The following is an 18,914-nucleotide window of genomic DNA, read 5'->3' on the forward strand; positions in this document are numbered from 1 at the left end:
AAATGTATTATCTGGCCTTACATGTTTAATCACAGTATTCTGTGTGCTTTTTAATACCTAAACTAAAGAACAAAGGTTGTACCCTGTGATGTTTCACACATGAAAGACCTTCTGAGACATGTATCAGACGACTGAAGAGCTAGAAATAACTCCTAATGACAATGCATGGTGTTTTCTCCATCTAAAACTAGATGCTATATTCAAAATGTCATATTCTAAAGAAGTTAAAATTTCAAAATACCCATGGTCACCATTTCCAAGTATCTGTAATACCTAACATAAAATTCTGATGTGTGTGTTAGACTCTCAAATATAATCCTCAGAAAATTCCTTCTCCTCATCTCTTCTAATCTTTCCTATTCCCCATGTAATGTTTTTGTTTTTCAGTACATTTTGTGAGCACTAAACTGAATGTGCATCTGTAATGGAAGTTAGAGAAAATAATGTGTTTAGGGAGGTGTCTGGTGGGGAGGGGGCGGCAGATGGGTTGAAGGAAGGGATTTTCAAATGTGCAGACTATGGCACGCAGTGATGGAGCAGATGGAATGCATCACCGTCAGCTATGACAGAAATGATTTATGGAATGACCTGGCTGCTCCTGCCTAGTAACAACATAGGATGACAGAACTGGGTTTCCATGACAACCAAAGCCCACCCACTAACTAGATTAGACATTCTTCCCTGGCTTCCACTCACAGAGAAATTTTTTTTCCTAATGCCAATTGGTTTGGCTAGTATGCTGGTCATAATATGGGAAAACAGTCAACCACTAGAAGGGTAACTGAAAGGGAGCTTGAAGGACCACTGAGAACATCACAAATTGTTGCCTGCCTACCCACCAAGGTTCCTTTATAGAAGTTTTCCTTGCATAAAATAAACAAAAGAGTTTTGAGGAAAAAAGCCCCCAAAATGCAGGTTGTATTTTTTAAAGGTGCCTAGAATTGAAAGTTCAATGTAATTTCTCTTCCTACTTGTGAAATATCTGCTATTGGATTCTTTCAGAATCAGCAGAACAAATATGGCAAGCCAATCAAATACCCAGGAGGCATTCAGATTTAATATTATAGAATTTTATTTTTAAGCAGGTAGTTTTCATTAGGTGGGAGTAAGTCCAGAAAAAGTAGGACAACTTCCTTTAATCCTCATCAACACCCTGTAAAACAACACTCAGAGCATTCTCTTTCTGAAAAAACAGTAGTGAAGCTGGTCAGATCAAGGTTCTAACCTAATATATATGGGCTTTACCCTTCCTAGCTTGGTGATCCCTACGACAAACTACTTAATCTTTCTGAGCCGAAGTTACTTAACCTTTTAAACTTTAGTTCCTCTCTCTGATGTGGGGATAATAATGCCAACCTCACAGGGTTTTCTTGAGGATTAAATGAAACAAAGCACGTAAATGCTAAGTATAATGCATAGTGCCTAGTAAAGATTCAAATTATAGCTGGTATTTTTGTGGGTTTTGTTATTATCGTCACTATTTTTGTCATATGATGTTAAGACTGAATTCAACAAACATTTATTGAGCACTGTTTTGTGGGGTGCTCCACTATGTGGTTGATGAGTTTGCCTTGGCTTTATTTCTCAAGAAACTTGTACTGGGATGCAGAGAAAGGTTTATCTACAGAAACTAGATACAAAGAGGTTTATCTCTTTAAATGTTCAATGGTTGCTTCCTCTATTCACACATTAAGTGGTCTGCCTTCCCCAGGAATAGCAGTAAATGTTGTCTGATAGAGTTTAACTGTACCTCATAGAAAATGTAAGACAATTCTGTGGGAATTCTGAGAGGCATAACATTTAAGGGGAAAAAAGAAAAGAAATAAAAAGCCTTAGGAGACAAATTCATAAAGTCCAAAGCAGAAGGGCTTCTTTTAAATAAGTAGATTTGGAGTCTTTGTGGATTATTAGCAAACGCTTTCCCAAAATAATTTCAAAAGAAGGGATTTTAGTTTTGATATTTTAAGGATCAACTAGCTATTAAAACAATCACTGCTTTCTCATTAATGATCTGATATGATATAAATTAGCTGCTCAAGAAAACATTATGAGATTCCTTTAAATCAGTTTTACTCATGTTAGCATTAGTTCCTTCAATGAATCTGGCTTTTTTTGGGAAAACTCTCCTTTCCTATTTTTTGAATGAATCAGTTGCAGATGACTTTCCCTTTTAAAAAGTATGTAAGCTACTTTTTGTCTTGGAAAAATTTCTCATGAAGGCACTTTCTTCTGTGGACCAGAAGAATAAGTGAAGAATAAATGAGTTGTCTTTCTTGGTTTCATTTGACTTACTTGAATGGGCAACTTACTAAGTATGTATTTAAAACTAATAAGTACATTTAATTATTAATCTCAGTAATTTGTTTTAAATTTAAAGATGCCCAAATTTCTCTTCCTTCTACTACATCTGTTCCATTAAGTCAAACATATTTAAGTTGAAGTTAGAAGGATAGGTCTTGCGGGAGTGGGGTTGGAAGGTGTTTTCCTGAGTTATTTTAAGAGCAGCATGAATCAATATAAACCAAGAATAGCTTTAAATGAGTTATGAAGTTGATTTTGTTATAACTACACCTTTTATGACATACTGTCCACAAAATACTGTTTAGCAGTGTAAAATTCATTCAGCAAAATATTTAAAATCAATACTCACAGATGCCAAAGCCTTTCCAAGTGCATCACCTGTCTGTGAACTTCCAGCGGCAGTCCCTCTGGTTCCTGAATATTTCAGGTAAAAAACAAAGAATTTTAGCAGGCAGACTTTTTTTTTTTTTTTTTAGCATTCTGCCATGATTTCAAGGGTGTTCTTTACTGTTATCTCACACACAGTCACAACAAATCACCAAATATTGTGTATGTGTTGTATTTAATGAGCTAATTTAAGATGGGTTCCTTACCAGTTTTTACATTAATGACAATTTAAAAGCTTTTCTTCCTTCCTTTCATTTTTAGACTCAATACTAAAAAATACATCGAAAGATGTGGGGTTCATTGAAAATCCCCAAAGTAGGTTTTAGGAAGTTGTGCCAACCCAAAGCAGCTCACCGAGAATGCTATCTGATCCATTGATGGGAGGAGTGTGTGAGGCAGCAACGTACGGCGAACTGCTGGTACTGCCACGATGGAAGCTAGACATTGGCGGGAGACTCGTGTTTATGTCTGTTGGTGAGACTGAGTGTGGAGGATAGCTCTAGAGAAAGGAGGAAAGAGACATAATCTATTAAATACACTTTCTGCACATATGGCTGGACAACTATGACAACAGGTCAAAAAGAACATTACAAGCTGGCAGCTATAAAGCGTTACTATTGTCATGTACTTTTTAAAAAGGCAGGCTAAATGCAGTAAGCCCTGAAGTATTTACATGTCAGAAGTTTTGGCAGAATCAAATCTTACACTTGTAATCCAAAGAGAAACACAAGTGAGGACAAAGTGCTGCCGCACCCTAGTCATGTGTTACAGCCTACCAAGCGGTCATGTGAATGAAGGCTGCCGTAACTACTGGACTGAGACATGTGGGAAGTGGAGGTCCCCAGAATTCCACCAAAACCAGGCTGGCTCATCCCATTTGATGAACTCCAAAGGTCAGAAGAATTGTGGGTCCCATCTAAGACGAAAAGAGAAATATAAAATTTTCCTTAGCTAAAACGTTTTCTTTTATTTAGATGATGCTCTAAGAATTCCAAAGGGTACCCTCCAGATACTCGTTCCCTGCCCCTTCTGACTCAGTCGTCCATCTACTTTTCTTCCCTCCAAACTGTGTAATTACTATTTAAAAAGAAGGAATAAGGCTTTATAGTTAGAGGAGAAAAAAAACAATCCAAACTGTAGTCGGTATACTGTTATAAAAATCCTTAGAAGATCTAAATTCTTATCAAGCAGGATAAAAAAAATCTCAAATTTGGGGATAGGTTGGATTTAATTTTGGTTAAATGGCATACCCATAAATATACAAAAAAGTTCTTTATAACAAGCAATGTACGTTATTATAAAAAACTATGAAACTGTGGAATAAATAAGTTTCTCTAACAGTAAACATAAGAAATTGATAATGACTATATTATAGACAGTCTTCAAATGAAATGTGTTAGCAATAACTTCACTCACCAGTGTAAAGTCAAGGAAGCGTTTATGTAGTGATTTATTGCTCCCATAGTATATGCTCCCCATAGTCCAAAACCACAGGAGACCAAATAAAAACGCAAGATACGAATTAAAGGAAATGCAACACTTTTTCTCTCTGAACAAGTCTTAATCTGTTCTATGATATTCACTGTATTTATATTGATCATTCTAGGGGTGACCTGAGTCTGCAATTTAAATAAGAAAGAGTTGTTAATAGCTTTCATTCACTTAAATTCTATGAGAAAGAGCAGCTCTACTCATTTTTCTCAAATGAAGTCCTTTATAAGTTCAATCAATACTAGATAGGCACTCCAAACGTTTGCTGGATATTCCGACTATATTGCAATCAGCAATAAATAACATTAGAAATTTTAATTTACTTTGGCCCCAAATGCATAGATATACCTGAATTCATACATACATTGATACATTTATACATGTGAATACCTGTGTAGGTATTCTCTTTCCTCACAGTTTTAAAATATTAGTTAATATACAATAGATAAACTGCTGCAGGATTGACAACTATCAAGCAGTACTTACCCTGCATAAAGAAAGTGCTAGCAAACATACTGGTTGGTGGCTTGGGAGATGGATAACTAGGAGATTCACGGTTGAAATCATCTGAACTTGGGGATGGTGCATATACCTTAAAATTAAATGGGAAATTTAATTAAAATGGCTATGAGTGTCATATCATTTGTGCAATATGAGTGCTACATTTCACCAAGGGCCTAAAAAGGCCTATCTAGTATCTATAAAGGCCTACCAGAAATCCAAAGAAGTGGACTAAATCCACATACGTAATCTAACTTGGTTACCACCTACATATTTGGTCTTGGCTGATTACTAGAGAAAAATACTACTCCAAATAATCTTTGTGTGACACTTATACCAGTGGTTGAACAAATCATAAATGCTGAATTTGCTTACAAAACACAAATCCATATATAGGCTCATGATTTAAAATGTGGTGGTGGAAACAGATGTCTTTTGAATATAGCATGAAATAGAATTTGGGTTCGTAAAATTCATTCTTTTCACTGTTATAAGATTTATCAAAAACAAAATGAGTTCGGTTAAAAGTTACTATACTTTGTTATTATTAAAAGATATCCATGAAAGGCACAACACGGGTTTTCAGGAACTTGTTTAACTTATTAGTAAGGTTAGCAAAATTAAAACCAAATTCTGCTGAGGGGTTTTCTTTAATTTCAAGCAAACTTCTAAGTCTGGCACAGCTATAAGAAAAATCTCATTTAATTTATCAGAGCAGTATTAATTTCCTTTGGTAAACCTTTGCTTCAGATAAGCAAAATATGAACATTTTGAATTGGCAAATGGCCAAAATTGTCATTTCTCTGCAAAACTAAATGGGCAGCCAAATATCCTTAATAATTAAAACATGATAAAACCATTCTCATGGTGATTACTAAAATCAAGAAGGAAAACAAACAACAATTAAGGTGATGCATGCTCTGTAAAGGCAAAAGTAAACCAAGAGTCAGGAAGAATGGAAATGTGTCCTACTGAATGGTGTATGAAACCTATTTCTTTAGTTTGATAAGGGTATATCCATTAACTTTTACTCCAAAATAAAAACCCTAAGTGTTCACTTAAGTGGAAGCAAGTAGCTCCCTTATTAAAATTATGGGAGCATGTATAAAAATCATACACGTATTTGTAGCATGAGCATAGAAAATTTCTGTAATTATACATAAGAAATCCAGTAGTTATACCTCTGGACATAGAGGTATCCTTCCAGAGGATGTTTACTTTATGTCCTTCTACATAGTCTGGTATTTTATCCCGAGCAAACATGTTTGTCTATGCACTAATAAAAAAGTTGACGAAGCACACACTGAGATTAAAATGGGGGCCAAGATTTTATTTACATAAACCATCATTCATACTCATTTATTCTTCCTCTGAGGCATTTAACAACTGTAAAGACTTCTGACAAATCACCTAACCTTCCAAGACTCAATTTCCTCATTGGTAAGATGGTGCTAATAGTACTTGCATTAGGGGGTTGATGGGAAAATCAAATGAGATAATACATATACAATGTTTAGCACAGTAAGCTCTAAGCATTAGCTAATGGTATCTCAATCATTTTTCTATCATTCTTGTAGGAGCCATTATATTGCCAATACTGCCCTTGTTCAGTCCCTGAAGAATGTTCCTTATAGTTTTTGTCTGCACATTCCTACTTAAAAAACAATTCATCCTAAATAAAAGGTTAAAAAGTCAATTTTTACTCTTCTTGCTAGTTGTTTCAATACTACCATAGGTGTGTATTTTTAATGGACTGGCATTCAGGTTAGTTTCCTCTCACATCCCAGAGGTAAAAACATACACCTGTGGTACCTGAGAAGTTCATGACGAGACAGATTTCTAAGAACTACCTAGAAGGACCCTAGATAAAGAAATCTGGCAGATAAAATGTGTTTTCTTCCCCATTATACATATTAAATACATTTTTCTAGTTTAGTGCTATTATATGAGGTAGTGTCAGAATGAAATAATTGGGTATATACAGTTGTGTTTGGAATGTATTACACAGGCTGATGGGCAGGAAAAAGTTTTCAGGAAAGGAACTTTGCAATTTTTTCTTTTAATCCAGTTTCACTACCTAAACTTAGCCACAGCTAGATGTCCCGTGTCCCCTTTATACATAGATTTTCCTAAACGAGGCTGAAACTACAAATGATGAAGAATAAAGTAAATCCATAGACACAGTAAGAAAATACAAATGAGAATAAAATTCAGAAGACAGCATTATGCTTCTTGGTACAATTGCTTATTTACTATATACACCATCTCTGATCTCAAAGTAGGAAATAGAAAATTCTCTAATTCTATCCAGGTTATAGATTGAAACACTGTGTAAGCCTCTAACTTATGAAAAACAATTTCAGTTTTGATGTGCCATCTCACACAAAAAATCTATATAATATGGCCATTTAAATGTGTATGTTATCAATTTATATTTACTTATTCTTATTTCCATTCAATTCACTGTATCCCATGCATGATATACTTACACTTTAAAAAATCCTAAATGTTTGCAGTTATAAAAGCAAATAAAGGATAAATGTGACTAAACTGATTTACAAATCAAGGAGATACGCTGATCAGATAATGGTTAATGATCGTGGTCATGGAAAGCAAGAGAACCAAAAAACCCCACACAAAGCAGGAGAGACTTGCCTATTCTTATGTAAAAATTTTAAGCTGTATGGAAAAAAACAGGGCTCATTTTAGAGGTAAGTTTTTTTTAATGTTAGTCTTTATAAACACATTTTGAAAAATAAATGGACTTAGAAAAAATCGATCTTATAAATGAAAACGGTAAAAACTCTACTGTAAGTTTGTCATTTTATTTACTAACATAAGTTCAAAGTTTTTATCACCATAAAAATGTTTTGAAAAACAAGGTTCCCTAAGAGGCCCATCTAACAGCATTTCTAACACCAGCCAAATAACTTTACTTTTGGTATCTCAACCACAGCTTGCAAAAACATAGATGCAATGTTATGAAGCAGCAGTTGTGCCAGTCTCAATTTTTCAGATCAAAGAGTTCTTGCGGCAAAGCACAACTGATGTGGTCTCAAAGACTTTATTAACTCCAGATGTAGGGAAACAGTCCGCCAATTCCACAAAAAGAGCAAGTCTCTTTTAGTTACAATCAGTACTGGCCACAAATTAAAACCAGACTGCTTATGTCATCTGATCACCTGCACATAGATGCCAGGTTTTTTTTTTCCTAGTTAATGATCTAATCATATGTTTACATCTTAAGTATGATTTTGTATCACAACAAACAATCTTAAAATTAAGAGAAAGGACTATATATGCTTTAAGATTATTAAAATCTACTAGGAGTCAAACTGTTTTTAAGAGAAATAGAGGGGCACCTGGCTGGCTCAGTTGGTATAGAGCATCTGACTCCTGATCTCAGGGTTGTGAGTTCAAGCCCCATGAGGGGTACAGAGATTACTTTAAAAAATAAAATCTTATAAAAAGGTACTAAAGTAATTTAAGATGTTCTATTAAGTGGTAGCTATTTAGAAATTTTCTTGAGAATTCTAGCTTCTAGGGGCACATGGGAGGCTCAGTTGGTTAAACATCCGACTTCAGCTCAGGTCATGATCTTGTGGTTCACGAGTTCGATCCCCACGTCGGGCTCTGTGCTCAGAGCCTGGAGCCTGCTTTGGATTCTGTGTCTCCCTCTCTCTCTGCCCCTCCCCTACACATGCTCTTTCTCTCTCTCTCAAAAATAAACATTAAAAAAAAAAAAAGAAAAAGAAAAAGATAAAAAAAAAAGAATTCTAGCCTCTATTTCAGAATGTCAGGCTCATAGGAGCGATCATGGGACCGACCGTCTTTCTTCTTTCCCAAGCACTTATATTTTACCCTCCAGGAATGGTGATAAGAGTAATTCTGAGTGTATGTTGAACAGACTGTAACATTTATTCCAACTCAAATGAATATAACTGAAAATCTAAGTCTGATAGAAAAGAACAAATCCACAATATGTGTTTAATGTCCTCATCCCATCCACCCAAACTGACTTTAAGAGTGACAGAGCATGTTAGGGATGAGTATTTATCAATTACTCTTTTTTAAAAAATTTTTTATGTTTTTATTTTATTTTTGAGAGAGAGACAAAGTGCCAGTGGAAGAGGGGCAGAGAGAGAGGGACACATGGAATGTGAAGCAGGCTCCAGACTCTGAGCGGTCAGCACAGAGCCTGACGTGGGGCTTGAACTCACAAACCATGAGATCAGGACCTGAGCCGAAGTCGGATGCTTAACCAACAGAGCCACCCAGGCGCCCAACAATTACTCTTTACAGTGATTACACAATTATCCTTGGGATATTTTAGCTCATACAACCAACTGGAGTCAAGTTAACAAAAACATTCCTTTTTACTTGCTTGGATGATTCGGTTTAGTCATATGGATAACTCCAAATTCAGGGCAAATCATTCTCTGTTCAGCTTTTAAAGGCTAAGCTGTGCACTGTGTTCTTCCTTTCAGTGCATCCTTCTGTGATTAATACTGGAAATATCCTTGTCAGGCAGGGGGGCATAATGATTTTCTGATAGTTATTGAGAAAAGATGCAAAGAAGGAGAAGTTTTTGTTAAAAAGATAGGTTTTTCTTGTCTTTTTTTTTTTTTTTTTTAATCTTGTCACATCCCAGTGATGAGTTAAAAGACGATGTCACTCCCCATGCCTTTAAAAATAGATCCATAGCCTGTGTGGTGGCTGATATTTTTAAATGTTCCAAATGATGAGAAGATGAGTTGGGAATTTTCTTTAGTATGTGAGAATAGCTATATATCTTAATTAAGATACCCTTCCACAGAAAATGAGAGGAATGATTTAGATGAAATCTATCCAACAGAAGTTTCTGTGAAGATGAAAATGTTCTACATCTGTGCTACAGAATACAGTAGCCACGAGTTACATGACTATTGAACACTAGAAAGGTGAATAGTGCAACTGAGGAATTGAATTTTTAATTATACTTTAATTAATTTAAAGTCTTCTGTGACTAGTAGTTACTATATTGAACAACATAAGTTTAGATAATTTTTCCTTACCTAGTTTACAATTGCATAAATTACTGTGAAAAAAAAATTCTTGGAGTCTCATAAGCTCCAAGGCCTATGAAAACCAAAATCAGCCTAAACTGTCAAACAATTTAGGAACACCTTCACCTGATTTGGAAAAAAGAAAGGAGAAGCTTATATCCACTTTTCTAAACGTGCTCTAAAATACAGTAATCATTATCAAGATTTTATCCTGTTTAGGCTTCTATTAGCTCAGTTGTCAAGATGATTTGAATAGCAGTTTTCTTTAAATTGCAATATGTTAAGTATCATTAAAGACTTCAATACATGCTAATATGGACCTCCAATATATGAAAAGTTTAAAATAATAAGAGAAATCATCTTTAGCACAATCTTTATCAACTTACCAAAATAACAAAACAAAGCATTTGGCTAATTTCCTCCACGATCATAATTTCAGTTTTTTAAAATGTTTATTTGAGAGAGAGAGAAAGAGAGTGAAAGAGAGAGAGAACACACACACACACACACACACACACACACGCACGCACGTGCGCGTGAGTGGGGGAGGGGAAGAGGGAGAGGGAGAAGCAGAATCCAAAGCAGGCTCCAGGCTCCCAGCTGTCAGCACAGAGCCCAATGTAGGGCTCAAACTTACAAACTGTGAGATCATGATCTGAGCCAAAGTCTGACACTTAACCGCCTGAGCTACCTAGGCGCCCCTCAAAATAAAAATGCAATATTGTATTCAGGAACATCCACTTACCTGATTTTTACATAAATATAGTTTATTGAACAATAAAAAATTTGTAAGTATATTTGAGTACCTAAAACCTGGGGTGGGGGGGGGGGAGGGGAAAGTGTAGGTCACTGGAAAAAAAAGAAAACCACAATCCAAGTCAAATCCTATCTTTAAGAACTGTAATTAAACCTCCAGGCCAATAATTTTTAAAATATGTGTAAGGGTCAACTTAAAAATTGAGAAAAACTAGGTAATTACTGTAAGAATTCATTCTTTAGCTATTGCTGATTAATCCAAGTCCCTCACACAGTAATACAAACAACAGTTTCTACTTCTGAATTTTGGAGGCACTGTATTTTGTAAAAAGAAGCTGTTTAAAAAAGAGTAAATAAAAATTTTGCTTTAATAGTTCTACTGATTCAGATAAAAGCGCTAGATGAGTGTTAGAGGAAGTTAAAGAAATTTCCTAAAAATAATTTCCTATTGATTTTCTGATCATTTGTAGCCATTATTTTCTATGAATACTGATCTGATATATAAACTCGGATAAAAAGTATCTTTAACCAAAATGGCGAAATTTTAAAGTCTCTGAAATTTAGGTCTTCCTACCTTCCTTGTATCTACTCTAATCTAAATTAAAACAAATATAACCCCCCAAAAAGACATTAGAAATTTTAAATAAATCTACAAAACAAAAATCTAACTTAAGAATTTTCCAATATCTAAGAATACTTAAATGACATATTTGATAAATATCTCAATGCTTTTGGTATTTTATTATTACATAGAAATAGAAATGTTGCCATAAATCCCAGATCTACTACTGGGGCTTTTAGGGTAATTCTGAGCCTAAGAGGGGAAACACGTAGATAGTCCCACTACTAAATACCATAAGAACTCAAACCAAAGGCATCAAAGCGAAATGTCTGAAGTAGAAGGACTAACTCAGGGGCATACAAACAATCTCTGTTAAGGAATCTTTTTACCTAATTAGCCTACTAAAAACACAACTGGAATTTCTATAAAATGAATAAAAATACATGTTTTTACTTTCAACAGTTTCATAAATAAAAGGATCAATGTCATTGCCCAAGAATTTATAGGGACATAGTTAGGGGTGAAATGAAGTAAAACTTCCTAACAACAATTAAGAAAACAAAATTCCAGCTTTCAGTACAAAGCAGCCTAAAATCAATTACTAGTTCTGCTAACAAGAATAGTTGGTATTACCGGTTTTCAATTGTGAGAAAAATGTCTTCGGAAGTCAAGCACATTTTTATTAATCTGAAATTAACATCACTGGGCATATTTCACCAGCTCGTTACTGGAACTGCTATCATTGTTGTAATAACCACAGTTTTTTCTGAAAGATAAACTATGTAATTTTAAGGGACTGGGTTTGAAACCTGTATCCTAGGATAATATACTGAATAAAAGCAATGAATGTCACTTCTTAGCTCTCTACATTTTAAAGAAATTTAGATCCAACAATACAGCACCTGATCTCTTCCTTCAATACACTCATCAGTTAGTGGAAAGGGATAGAAATTTCTTTCTAAAACATTAGCAATGGCTGTAGTTTTGACTGACTGGTATTTGTGCCCACAAATTAAGGAAACAAAAAAACCCCAAATCCTTGGAATCATATCTGGAATATAGTTTCAGATAGTTTTGGTAGAGAGGGGAAAAATCAAAGAAGATTTAAGTGAAAGTCCTTGTCATTCTATGTCTTTAGCACTGTATCTTCAGAGAATTCTTAAATTACTTCATATTTTCCTTATCATACAAATATTAGATTTTACTCTACAGGGCCCACAGATAGGCTGGAAATTTGAATTAATTCAATTGTACTTTGCTCTCTCATGTTAATTAGCAATAAATCCCCAATGGAAACAAAATGTAGCTCTATATACGATCATGCTGGTTTCTAAGCTTTTATTAACTGAAAATGTTTATTTGAAAAATAAGGCTTAGAAGTATTTACAACGCAATTTTATCTACTTCCTACTCTAATTCTTATGAAAATACAAATTACGTGGGCAGGCAGGTGCCAAAACCATGGCTAAACCAATTTTTACTACGGTGTGTTCTATTAGAAGAGGAGACTATGCTAGTCTGATTTCCTGAGTTTTTAAACATATCTAATTTAAAGCTCTTCATCTTAAATAGAAACTAGTAAAACTCTGCTTGACTGACCACATCAATTTACATTCATAAAACTGTTAGTCTCATCATATATACAAAATATATGTATTTGTAAGAATGGCCTAGTGTTTTCCTAAGTTACATCTTCTTTCCAGTGCAGTATATTTTCATACACATAAATTACAGTAAGGATTAAAGAAGTTTGGCCCTTTGCTATGGAGACTAGTTAACTTGCCCTTGGGAAAACCTGCTCTTGAGAGAGAGAGCTGGGTTCAAGTTTGAACTCAGCACTTACTAACTGGGTGGTGCTTGAGCAAGTTACTTAACTTCCCTGAACCTCTTTTTCCTTATTTATAAAAGGAGAGTAGTAATAACTAAATGACAGAGTGTTTGTGAGGATTAAATGAGGTAAACATAAAGCTCTCAGCATAGTTCTTGACACAGACCAGTCCTTCTAATCATGTTAGTTCCTGTCTCTTCTTTCCCAGATTCCACTGAAAGAAGCTCAATATTAAAAATGTGCTTCTAAGCTTGAGTTTCAAAACTTGGATTTCTGTGTTGTCTCTAATAAGATTAAAATAATCCCCTGATACAATTAAAAGAGCATCATGTCTGTACTTGCTGCAATTTTTATACCTGGAACACTCTGTAGCATCTTCAGTTCAAGGCCTAGAAAATGGAGGCTGATCAGATCAGAGGAAGGCCGAAACTCCAGAATCCTCAAGGTGAAGAAAACAGGAATCCTCTCCTCCCAAAACTTTACTTCCTTTACCTCTAAGACTTTCTACCTTTCTGCACAAAGGACACAATTTAGTCATATCAATGAGAAAACTGAATGCAGGCCAAGTTCTTTATATATTAAAGGATGCTCAGAAACCTATCATTCCTTGCTATTTTTTAAATCTCAAAAAATCGGTAATATTCAAAATGTTTTTCAGTTTCCTATTTATAATAAACACATTAATATTTTACAGTATGGTACAGAATACAACTACACAAAGCTACAGATGATACAGATCATTAACCCCTTCTCTTTTCAAATAGTGGGGAAAATAGGGTTAACATCTTGGCTTTTCTTTTCTGAATAGAGATGCCCATGCCTGTTATATTTCCAACAATACAATGCAACCACAAAATCTTAGATAATATGGAAAGCCTCTTCTCTCAATTTTTTTTTTTGCTAGAGATTATTCAGTCTTACTATTAAAATACCTCAAACATCCTTAAATATATGAAACCAACTTGAAAATTTAAAAATAAAATATGGAAAAAAAGAGAAAGCATTGTAGACCAATACCACTTAGGATTTCTTGCTGCCTAATACCCATAATGGGATCTTAAAAATGAAATCAATGTGAACCTATTAGCATTTTAAACTATTAATCTGCCCTATCATCTAAAATAAACTGTAAGGTAGGATTAAAGAGTGAGCTTAAATTTAACCTGTTCACTATGAGAATTATATAAAAATTCCATAACTTAAGTAAGGAAGTATATTTCACTGAAGTCTGGAAATACTAAGTTAAAGTGCCAGTTTCTACCATAATGCATTTATGGGTAGACAATCCCCAATATATACTAAAATGAGGCATTTACATAGTTTTTGGGTAATATAATTACATACTATATGGTTTTCTTATTGAAGAGTTAGAAGAGAATAAAAAACTAGAGGGTAAAAATAAAATAGATATAAGAAAATACATTAAGAGTAGGACCTTAACCTACAGAGAACTAAGCAATATATCATCTCTTTATGCATTTTTCAAGAACATAAAAGTCACCTTTGACCTATATCAGGCACAGGCTATCAATTTTCAGGCTACACTTCTCTATCATACCAGCTATGTCATCTACCGTAAGTCTGGAAATACTTAATACCATCAAAGATGTTCCCTGCCCCCAGCCCAATGTAGAACAAAGAGAAATGTTGTAATAGAGTGATCTGTGCTCTCAAAAGAATGAAGTCTAAACTCAATTTGAGTTACAGTCTCTCTGCTTCAGAGGTCCTATATAATTAATTTTACTGAACTCACAGACACACACACACACACACACACACACACACACACACTCTTAGAAAAGACTATTTTACTTAGAATTAGACATAAAAGTATTTTCACATTTTAATGACAATTGGTAAAGACGCTATAGAATAGAAATCAAGTAATTTCACTTTTATTACTCATCTAAATCTATCTCTCACATTCTCCAAAGCTATGCTTTTATCGGTAGCGTGAACATACACTTCTTGATCAGTTTAGGATATTTTGGCTTGATTATCATTTTTTAAGAAAGCTTACCCAAACGTTAACAACCAAATGCTAACAGAGTCCAAGGAGGCCTTCTCAAAGCAGTCAAAGAATGAAAAAGTGCTTTCATTAGTTCTCATGTACCCTGGTTAGAACCATATGTTACTTTAAAATATTTTCAAGCAGTAAAAAGCGAGGGAACAAACATATCTGATTTTATACCTATTTTAGGAAAATGTGATTAAATTTTCTTTATAACTTCAAACATTAATATTAAAAATACCTCCACCCCCAACCATTAAAAAAACAACAACACTAAAATCATGTATGTATTTAATAAGACACCTGAGGGGGGGAATTTCTTTTTTGGGAAGACTGAAGAGGAAAATACTGAATTTCTGACATGAACCCAAGATTGTTATTCACCAGTATGACATTTCTATAATGTTTATCAATTATCTTACAAGGATAACTCCTATCGAATCTTCCAGAGAAGTTCACTTTCTTTTTAAAATATACAAAATCTTCTGACTTAAAGATACTTTTGTAGAAACCTACTAAAAAATACTAAGTAATTAAAGAATAGGAAAGTCTTGCTTAGCAACACAGAAAAGTATTATTTTAAAACATCTAACCATGTGCTATAAATTGACCAGAAATACATTCTTTGGAAAATGTTTAAATGCATTCTTTGAAAAATAGTGATTTATTTTATGAATCTGTACAGGGTCAAAATTCTAGTTTGATTGGAAACAGATGGTATCCCAGTAAAGTCGGGCTCTGGACCTGAAACTCCAAACAGGAAATACGGTCCTCACTAGCTGACTGCTTCCCTAATCATTCCCAGAGCTTCATACTTGTTATTTTTATGAATATCCAAGATGACTTTCATCTTTCCCTTCTATCTACAAAGCATCAAACACTCCTCTCTCTCTGTGAGTGCGTGTGTATTTTATATATAGACTAGATGTTTACAATATAAGAAAACATTGAAACAAATGTACTTTCGAGCTCATTGCTAGTAAAGACATCAGGCATTAAAAATAATAACTCACAAATTCAAGTTTATTTTCTATCCTATTTAAAAAATAAAAGCGAACAACTACTGAGTAATAGTATCAAAGGCAACTTTACTGACACTACTTACAAAGAAATACATAGTTTAAATGTATTGCAGAAAATGAGAGAACTCACAGGTTTTAGTAAAAAGCAATTAATCTACACTGCTTTCCATTAAACAACCCAGTTAGAAGCTACGTGAACAAAGAAAAAGACTTACCGTTTTCCCATTGTAGTAATACATCAAAGAATTGCTGCCCATTCCAGGGACAGGGTAAGCACAATACATGTTGATTTTGAAAATGCTAGTTTGCAGCTAATGCACACAGCTTCTCTCCAAGACATACATCCACACAGCCAAACAGAGTTAAGTCTTCAGCACTATGCATCCACACATGGATCTACTCAAAAGGAACTTATGCAAAATAGGACTGAACCAACTCACAGAGCACAGAGGGAGGGTTTATGCTGTAATAACCTCTTTCAATTTCTGTCAAGACCTTGCATTGGTGGAGGATACCAATAAGACAAAGTTTGGGGTATTAAAAAAATACAAGTCACTTACAAATGCTAAATAATGAAAATAGATACTGTTCCTGGAGATAAATATTCCAGAAAATTGTTAATTTTGTCATCTCTCTCTCAAAGAAAGGCAAATTGACATCTGTTAATCTGTTTTTAGTTTTAATTAAATTAGACTACAGGTGGCAGGGAAACCTAGCTTGCTACACCTCTAGCAACATTACCATCTGGCCTGCTCCAAAGTTGCTTCCAACTTTGATAAACACATGATCAAGCTATCAGGAATTGGAAACACTGAATCATGTCTAACAAGAAGGATCTAGACGGTTAAGCCTTGTACAAAATCACTTCCTGGAGAAAGCAGACCCATCATGTAAGTACCTCTGAACTAACTAGAAAAAACCATGATTTTTTTTTAAGTTATAAAAATCATACTGAAAAAAGTTTTGAAAGGAGCACATTTCATGAAAAAGTTCAGTACAAAAGCTTAAAAAATTATCTTGAAAATAAATGTTTGTTAAAGCAGACATATTTAATAATAAAGATTTTCAGTTATAAATCTCCTTAAATTCCTCATTCACAACACCAATTAAAAAGTTTATAATGGACTGCACTCTTCCAGAACATCTAATATGTAAAAGCAATTCAGTAAATAGAAAAAAAACAAAGTTTTGTTTTCCCTTATATAAAAGTATGAGAGGCTGGTGTGTATAACAGACAAGATAGGCACTATAGCTGATAAACAAAAAAGGCTTCTTGGAAGTCTTTCCTCCAAGTTCATTATTGTTCTTAAAGAATAGCTTATATATTCGTATTTTTATGTTAATACTCAAATTTCTCAAAAAGAAAAAATAAACAGTATGGGAATAAAAGTCCCTTATAAGGACTTAAACAATTCACCGTACTTATAAGTCAAAAGGTTTTAGACACTGCTTGCAAATTCATGTTTCTCCCACAAATTATTTTGTTATTTAAAAAATTTTCAATTTGTCTTTTGGATTTGTCTGGATTCTAACCCGGAAAAACAGAAGAGAAACATTTCTTTCTTTTCTTCCCATCAAAACCTCTTTGTAATACTGTCTCTTCTCTCTGTGCCTTGTAGGTTCTAACAAAACTGCTAATAAAAGGAGAGCAAACAAGGAGTACATCACCTTTTTTAAAGGCACCTTTCATGAAGCAAAGCTCTTCTAAAAAATATTCCAGAAATATTCAATAAGACAGTAAAAAAAATCTGAAAACAAACAAAATCTATTCTTATGAAACATATTGATCAAATTATAGTAATAAAACCAAATCAGACAATAAGGCCAGCTAACTTCACAATGTTTAAAAGCTGATGGTATCGGAATAACAATAAAACCTCCCCACATTCTCCAGATACGGAAAAGGCTAAGCAGCAGCTGCAAAAGAACATCACTGTACAGCAGACTATTAAAATGCCAGTCTGCAGAGTGGTTTGTAACTTCCTCCCTCCTGAGAGGCCACAAAGACTTCATTTCAATCCTTAGAGAACTGTGTAAAAAGCTTTGATTTACAATTAACAATGCCACGTCTTAAAACCATTCAAGTAAATTTTACTCTTTCATAGATACAGTCATTCCCTAACAGAACAGCTACTCTTAAAAAAAAAAAAAAAAAAAAAGGAAAATCAATTATCTAAAATAAAACTTTCTTTCTCTTAATGATTAAAATTTAAAAACAAATTTTGAATAGAAATTGAGGAGGAATGGGGCAAAGAGGGAAGCCACAAAACACTGATAATACCTGAACATTTTCTTCCTATAATCACTGCTCCAACCTGAGACAACTTCTGTATGTTGGTAACAACAACAACAACAACAACAACAACAACAACAACAACAACAACAAAATCCACTTATAGTAGTTAGGCTCATTTCTCTGGGATTTGCCAGTAAAGAGTACTATTTTGTCTGATAAAAACAAACAGTATAATGTGAACCCAACTATGCAATCTTAGCTATTAAAACACAATGAAAATTTTAGTATTTCATTAACAGTTATTTTAGATACAACTATATGATACTGTGAAAAGAATAAACAAATATTCACGTAAAAGAAAACTGAGAGTAAAGCCAGACAGTATAATCTTTTACTCTTCTAAAGTAGTTTATTAAGCAATTGGAGAAGTTTGCTACTAAAGCTGAAACCTGAATGTGAAATGTAATAGTTTCTAAAGAGAGTTGAGTAATTAAAAGCTTTTGCTTCTCTTTTTCATTCCTGCTTTCAAAAACACAGATACAAAATCCATACAGGTGCATTTAAAACAGCTCCCTCTTCCCAAATATACAACATATTCACTTGGTATACGCTACCTCCTAAATTCAGAAGCAGAATTTAGAAAGCAGAAACTTAGAAAGAGAGATCTAAAGCTCCCTCTTCCCCAATATACAACATATTCACTTGGTATATGCTACTGCCTAAATTCAAAAGCAGAATTTAGGAAGCAGAAACTTAGAAAGAGAGATCTACATA

The 18,914-nt window shown here is 34.0% G+C and overlaps 1 protein-coding gene across 14 annotated transcripts in view; it reads right to left on the bottom strand.

The window, feature by feature from the left end:
* The window catches only part of TCF12 (transcription factor 12), a 377,037-nt gene that overhangs the window by 44,702 nt on the left and 313,421 nt on the right, over positions 1–18,914 (bottom strand). For 11 of the 14 annotated variants that reach the window (XM_060618409.3, XM_060618411.3, XM_060618407.3 and 8 more), the window contains 4 exons: positions 4,666–4,771; positions 3,465–3,604; positions 3,043–3,187; positions 2,651–2,715 (listed from right to left, as the gene is read on the bottom strand). In XM_060618409.3, the coding sequence (XP_060474392.1) occupies positions 2,651–2,715; positions 3,043–3,187; positions 3,465–3,604; positions 4,666–4,771 (456 nt within the window). Of the gene's footprint in view, positions 1–2,650; positions 2,716–3,042; positions 3,188–3,464; positions 3,605–4,665; positions 4,772–16,119; positions 16,287–18,914 lie in introns of those variants that run through there. The other 3 variants (XM_060618421.3, XM_060618417.3, XM_060618418.3) reach the window with 2 other exon arrangements.

The sequence above is a fragment of the Panthera onca genome, chromosome B3 (assembly GCF_046562875.1).
Source record: "Panthera onca isolate mPanOnc1 chromosome B3, mPanOnc1 haplotype 2, whole genome shotgun sequence".
Lineage (NCBI taxonomy): Eukaryota > Metazoa > Chordata > Mammalia > Carnivora > Felidae > Panthera > Panthera onca.